Consider the following 7577-nt stretch of genomic DNA (forward strand, 5'->3'; position numbering starts at 1 on the left):
CTCTTTTACTAGGTCCTGTGCCTATCCAGCAGTAACCTAAAACCTATCAAGTATAGGTCCCCTCCTGTGTACCCAGGTTCCTGAGAGACCTCTAAGACTACCTGACAGTAATTCAAATCCAAGGATGGCAACAGGAATTGAGGAGCTGAGTCAAGCCCATCTTCCACCAGAGTTAGCCAAAAACACAAGGATATACAAAAGGATATAGGACTAGACTTATAAAAGGATACAGGACTGGAAATGGGTATTACCGAAGGAGGACTGAGGCTAGAAAAACTTTATTTATAATCTACTACAAAAGGAAGGAAGGGTTAAACAGAGTCTAAGAATTTGGTTTAAACACCAAACACTGTTACTCAGGATTTCCTCCTAAGAAAAGGGGAGCAGAGCCCTAGTGTTATTAAAGTGAAATCCACTTACCTTCAATGTGATCCTCCCTACCTAAGGGTGTGTGAAGTAGGTGCTCTTAAGCTAAGAACACAGTCTCCCCAACTAAATTTAGCATATAATTCTAAACTGCCTTCGGGCTGCTCTGTAATTGTTTTCTATGTGTTAGTCTCTCCTCCAGACTTCTTATTTGCTCTACCTTATAAAAGGAAACACATGACCTAACTTAAGAACTCTCCTCCTCCTACCCTGACCTCTGGAAGTATCCATGAATGCCTGAGGGAAGCCATCAGGATTTGAATTTTGCTTCGGCTAGGAGTCTGAGCTTCAGAGAAGATGCCTTTATAAAATGACCATTTTATAAAGAGAATCTGAGAGAATCCACCCAGAACTGACCAGACTGGTAGAGGAAAATAAAATCTAAGGTTAGTTCAAATTGATTACCTGTTTGAAACTGGCTCATCAAACTTTTTATACTCACTTCATCTCTGAGAAGAGATAAGCTTTTTTTTTTTTTCTTTTAAGTAAAATATCCTTCTGAGTCATCCAGGAACATGCAAATCAAAACCACACTGTGATACCACTTCACACCCCCTAGGCCACCCATGATCAAAAAGACAGTAAGTGCTGGTGAGGATATAGAACGTGTAACCCTCAAACACCAGTAGTGGGAATGTAAAATAGGGCAGCTGTTTTGGAAAACAGTCTGCAATTTCTCAAAAGGTTAAACACTGGCCATTAACCCAGCCATTCCATTCCTAGGCATATACCTAAGAGAAATGAAAATATACATACACAAATGTTCACAATACCATTATCTGTAATAAATGAAAAGTATATAAATAACCCAAATGTATATCAACTATGATAAGCAAAAGGTGGTGTATCTATAGAATATCATTCTGCCATAAAAAGAAACAATGTACGGATACATGTTACAACATAGATGAACCTTGAAAACATACTAAGTGAAAGAAGCCAATCACAAAAGACCATATATTATATGATTCCATTTGTATGAAATGTCCAAAATAGACAAATCCATAAAGATCAAAGATAGATTCAGTTCAGTTCAATCGCTCAGTCGTGTCTGACTCTTTGCAACCCATGAATCGCAGCACGCCAGGCCTCCCTGTTCATCACCAACTCCCAGAGTTTACTCAAACTCATGTCCATCAAGTTGGTGATGCCATCCAGCCATCTCATCCTCTGTCATCCCCTTCTCCTCCTGCCCCCAATCCCTCCCAGCATCAGGATCTTTTCCAGTGAGTCAACTCTTCGCATGAGGTGGCCAAAGTACTGGAGTTTCAGCTTCAGCATCAGTCCTTCCAATGAACACCCAGAACTGATCTCCTTTAGGATGGACTGGTTGGATTTCCTTGCTGTCCAAGGGACTCTCAAGAGCCTCTTCTCCAACACCACAGTTCAAAAGCATCAATTCTTCTGCACTCAGCTTTCTTCACAGTCCAACTCTCACATCCATACATGACCACTGGAAAAACCATAGCCTTGACTAGACGGACCTTTGCTGGCAAAGTAATGTCTCTGCTTTTTAATATGCTATCTAGGGGTTCTCAAACAACCTACCGCCTTCAAATTCTCTTCTTTCTCAAACTCATCAGCACTTGTTTTTACAAAATTATAATTATAATAATAAGAGTACCTTTCATTTTAATAAAAGGTCTAGAAGAATCTATATTAAAATGTTAACTACTATTTCTGCATGAAAAGATTACATTTTTCTTATACTATGGATGTGAATAATGATGTGAACTAGTATTGATTTAGTGATAAGAAAATAAAAGGTTTCCCCCCCCCAAAAAATAGTAGAATAGTGAATGCTTACAGCTGAGGTGTTAGGGAGTTGGAAGGATACAGATAGTAACTGCTAATGGATATAGGTTTGAAGGGCAAGTGATGAAAATATTCTAAAGCTGATTGTAGTAATGATTGTACAACTCTGTAAATATATTAAAAAACACAGAATTGTGTATTTTAAATAGAAGACATATCTCAATAAAGACATTTTTATATATTAGAAAGAGAAAGATGATGCATACTAAGTGATAAGGCAAATGGAGCAAAATGTTAACATTGAATCCAGAAAAGGATGCATTAGAGTTCTTTGTACTGAATGACAACATTTGGTGTGAAGTTACATCAAAAGAAAAAACTAAAAAAAAAAAATACGATCTCTCTCTTGTTAATCACACACAGTATCCTTGCTTAACATGAAACAGAAACCTGCCCTAGAAAAAAACAATCTTATGTCTGCTCCTGCCAAACAAACGTTTTACTGTCTCCCTACCACCCATCAAACTCCTGCAAAGCATACAAAGCATCACTCTAAGAGAAGAAAAAAAGGATAAAATGTAGCAAGTGAGACAAATATTCCCCAACTTTCTCAGGACCTCAGTTTCCTCATCGGTAAAAATCAGGTTATATAATCTCTAAGAGCGCTTGCAAGGACTTCCCTGGTGGTCCAGTGGTCGTGTATTCGCCATGCAATACTAAAGCTCCACATGCCCTGGAGCAACTAAGCCCAGGCACCACAACTACTGAGCCCACGTGCCACGACTAGAGCATCTGCACACAGCACAGCAACAAAAGTCTCGAATGATGCAACGATCTGCATGCCACAACTAAGACCTGATGCAGCCAAATAAATACATATTTTTTTAAAAAAAGGTGCTTCCATGTTTGACATTCCATGATTCTGTTGTTCTAACTTCACTGTCCAATATAGTTAAGGGGCAGTAAGATCTGACCAGTCCTCTGGCTTTCCTGGACAGTGAGCCATTTTTTCTCTTTTAATGATGATATTAAAACATGATTTCAAAAATAAATAAATAAATAAAAGATGATTTCAGGGTACTGTGTCCTAAGTAAGTTCATACAGGACACTGGCTAGTTTCCCAACTATGCTCCCAAGCCCTCTCTTTAATTCTTGGCAAGACCCACTATTCAGAGCCTAAGAAACTGGAGTAGCAGATTCATGAACCTAGGATACTTATATCTCAATGCTGGGTGCAGGTCAGTGAAAAGGAACATAAAGATTCCGAAGTAAGAAATAGGTTACAAGCATACCGGAAACTTAACTCTCAGACAGAGATAGGGAAAGTTAACTTAAGAGTCCCATGTCCTGGTAAACCTTCTGCTGCAGTCACCTGGTGGTGATCATAGGAAGAAAAAGCGAAAATGAAGATGTCCAGAACACCCATCTATCAAAGAGGTAGAAAGAGAGACTGGAATCTACTACCATCTGCTTCCCCACCTAATTAGAACGGGCCAACAAAATGGGTCAACGTTTTGTAAAATCAAAATCAAAAATGTTCCTTCCAGAATTGCCTATCTCCTTGACAAACTCAAAACCCAAACAAGCAAGATACCATTTCTTCCAGTTGGCTAGACCTGTGCTTCACCAACAGATTATCTTTTTCTTTCCTTCCGCCCAAAGTACTTCCTCAACTAACTCAAAGAGAGACAAAATAAATTTTCATATCTTCTTCAGTTCCTGCACAACAAGTAACTACACGACTTGCCTAAATGCTTAAGTCTACAAGAAAGAGGAAGAGGTGACAGGGAGAGACTTCATATAAAATTAAATGATCAAAGTGTTTTTTCGACAGTGCAACTTCTATGGTTATTGCTGCAAACAGAAAAGAAGGAATCTTCATCTTTCTCCATAAAGCTAGAAGAAGACAGCATCTTTGATCTGTTTGTTCTGGACTCACTTACTAAGAGTATAGAATCTATCTGAGGTATATAACTTAATTTGTTTGAAGAGAACATAGACTCCTTAGTACCTCCCTAGGGAATCTGGGTGCAACTCACAATTTCCTGTAGTTTCATTTACTATGACATCATCAGTTTGGGAGCTATAAGGCAGAGAGAAAATGCACCCTGGAGAGCTTCAAGACTGACCAGCATAGAGCTATTTGTATTGTTTTGTTTTCCTTAAAGATTCCCTCTGGGGTCCAGATTCCCCTATCAACCTACCAGAAATGAAATGAAGAAAAAAAAGAAATCCTTCAATCAGTGCTTATTCTAGCAACAGGCACCTGCTGAATAAACAGTCTTGGCATTCCACTACTGCAACCATATTTAAAAAGAAAAATACCCTTCTTTACACATTTTATACATCTCATCTCCCTCTTTATTATCTGAATAAGCTTTCACAAGGATATCATTTTAGCTTCCTGAAAAGCCAGATAATTAACAGATATTCACTAAAAGAGAAATAACACTTTTGAGAGTCTACTTGATAAGACACTTTTTATTTACATTCTCCTTTTTAGAGATGAGGACCCCAGCAGTTATATAACTTGGCCTCCAGTCACAGAGACAGTCAATAGCACAGTGAGAATGTTTAACCCCAAAGCCCATGTTCTCACTAACAAATCAAATCATTCCCAGTTCCACTCATAAGCTTTATCATCTGCATCTTTATTTTTGAAATCAGACACTCAAAAGCACAGCATAAAAATAACACTGATTTATTTCATCAATTTAAAGTTTCTTTTACTGAGGAGAACTGTGTCATTTTAAGTCTTTTTGACAACATGTTAACATGTTAACATGTACAAAACATGTCAACATGTTTTCTAAAAACCCAGCCAAGCAATGAAATGCAGTTTATGGCACAAGAGGGGCACTGGATCAAAGTGAAGCAATTGATTTTCCTTCCTGGGCTCATTTTCTTCTCTGAGGTCCTTCCAGCTCCAGTACCATGAACTGAATTCCAACAACTATATCTCAAAGTCATAAATTTAACAAATAGGAAACACAAATGAAAAATCAGCATCAGATTACAGGAATTCAAAGACCTAAAAAAGAGAACTTAAAACTATCCCAACAATAGACCAAGAATTAATTAGACCAAGTATTAATTGTATTACTGCTTCATGATTTTTTTCTCCACCTGCTATTAATTTGAGGAAGTAGTGTATTTGCTCTGACCTTGTTAAAGGTCATCAATTTATCATTTTTTAAAAAGACAGTCCATTTTGATGTATGCACCTAATTTTTTTTTCATAAGAAACACTGAAATTTTTCTGGTGGGGGGGGAAACACACAAAACTTGTCCTGTCATCTCTGAAGCAAAAGAAAATTAGTCAACAGGATATTCGCTTTCAGGAGAAAAACTTTACAGTAAACACATCACGACAGAACAGTAAAAAGGAATATCTCTCATCAAAGCAGGATGACACAACAAACCTCCACCTACATAAAACCTGCAAACTGGACACTCCAGACGAAAACTTTTCCAAAACCAAAGACGGTGCAGTAGAATTCGCGGGGACTTTACAACTCTGACACCGGTGCAGTGGAATTCACGGGATTTTACAATTCTGACAATTAGTGCCAGATATGATCTGGGCCTTATCTTCACTTCCCCACCACTTCCCGTTGAAAGATGACTTGAGAAACATCACTACGCAACCCAGGCTCTCCAACTAGGCTGCTGCCCTTTTATTCACCAATGACGCTGGTCTCATAAAGGGCATAAGTTATTTTCAATTAAAAAAAAAAAAAAAAAACGGTACGGCCCCGGGTTACGAACCCTTTCCGGAACGAAGAGAGTTCTCGCCCTCCTTGGTGTGGCCCAAGTTCACTTTATTACTTCACGTCCCATCAACTCAGGGGGCCTAGCCCAGGGCTGGGTTAGAACTGTTTTGAGGAACTGCGATCACAGGTTTCTTGGGAGGAGGCCAAATAAAACTCACGAAGTTTTTGTTTTCTTTTTTTTTTTTTTTTTTTTAAGTCTGGGTGGAACTTACTTTCACCAGGAGTGGGAAGCCTTTTTCCCTCCCTCCCTCCTTGTTCGAGAACAAGCTTCCCTTTTATTTTACAATAAGTCACTCAACCTTCACAGAACTGAGAGCACGATCCTTCCCTCCTCATCCGGGAGGACCTGGCCACAAGCACAGCGGCTAGCAGGGACCGTTGGGACCCGTTACGGCTCAAAGCCCCTCTGCCCGTTTCCCCTCCTCAGCCCGACGCCCCCTTCCCCGCGCTCGCCCCTCGCCCGCCTCCCGGGACAAAGCCAGGGTGGGGGAGGATTTCTCGGGGTCCCCGGCGGCCGCGGGCGCGGGGAAGCGGCCCCGGACTCAGCGCGCACTCACCCGACAGTTCGTCCGGCTCCAGCCCGGTCTCGGTGTCCAGCCCGCAGATGACAAAGTAGTCGGCGAAGCGACTGGGCGCCGAGCCCCCTCCGCCGCCGCCGCCGCCGCTCATGGCGCCGGGGCCGAGCCGGGCCGGGCCGTGCGGAGCGTCGAGCCCCCGCACCCGGGCGCCCGCCCGCCCTCAAGCCGCCCCTCCCGCCGCCGCCGCTACCGCGGCTCCGGCCGCCGCCCCCGGCCTTGGCCCGGTCCCCGCGGCCGCCGCGGCTGCCGTGACGGGGCAGGGGGGCACCGGGCCGCCCCGCGCCGCATCCTGGACTCCTTCCCCTCCGCTTCGCGGCCGCTGTCGCCAGCCGAGAGCGCTGCGGCCGGAGCGAGCGCGGAGAAGGGCGAAAAGCGCTGAGGAGAGCCCCCACCAAGGCTGCCTCCAGCCGCGCCTGCGCAGGCGCCGTTGGGGTGGGGGCGGGCTTCTCGCGGAAAGGATGACGTGATGCTCTTCTGGCCTAGCGGGCCGCAGCTTCCAAGGCCGTCGCCGCAGCGCGGCAGGCGACTGCTGGATCGCCTGCATCCGCCACCCCCTCGGGGCTGCGACTCCGTTAGGAAGGGCAGCGGAGGTACGGGCTGAGTGGACGCATCCTTCAGAGCCTGGCCCCTGGCCCATGCTCCGCCCCCACCCCCGCCTCCCACTAAAGGTCCGAACATCTCCCTAGCTGGGCTCTGTCTCCGGAATAGGTCTTAAGATTGAGCTAGGAAGCCCAGCTCATCCTCACTCTAGGAAGTCCACCGGCCTAAACCGCAAATAGCCTTCTCCCCAGCCCGCTCCCTGACGTCCATGGCTGGCTTTTTCTCTAGTAGAGCTAGGGATGTCTCCTCTTTTGCCAGAGGTGATCAGCCCGCTCTGTATTTACCCTTGGCTTATAAATAGGGAAACTAAGGCTCAGAAAGAAGCGAGGCCTTTCCCCATGGTTACATACACTCTGAAAGACAAAGCCTGGAGTTGAATCCTGGGCTTGAGATCAGTCCCTGCCCTCTCACCCCCACTCCATGCACATGACTTTTCTCTTGCAC

General features: G+C 43.8%; 1 protein-coding gene across 3 annotated transcripts in view; it reads right to left on the minus strand.

Moving 5' to 3' along the window:
* DENND5A (DENN domain containing 5A) overlaps positions 1-6714 on the minus strand; it is a 93668-nt gene extending 86954 nt beyond the window's left edge. For all 3 annotated transcript variants that reach the window (XM_070473369.1, XM_020904955.2, XM_070473370.1), the window contains exon 1: positions 6513-6714. In XM_070473369.1, the coding sequence (XP_070329470.1) occupies positions 6513-6624 (112 nt within the window). In that variant the 5' untranslated portion in view covers positions 6625-6714. The remainder of the gene's footprint in view (positions 1-6512) is intronic.
* Positions 6715-7577: the final 863 nt, after the last annotated feature.

This window comes from Odocoileus virginianus, chromosome 10 (genome assembly GCF_023699985.2).
Source record: "Odocoileus virginianus isolate 20LAN1187 ecotype Illinois chromosome 10, Ovbor_1.2, whole genome shotgun sequence".
Lineage (NCBI taxonomy): Eukaryota > Metazoa > Chordata > Mammalia > Artiodactyla > Cervidae > Odocoileus > Odocoileus virginianus.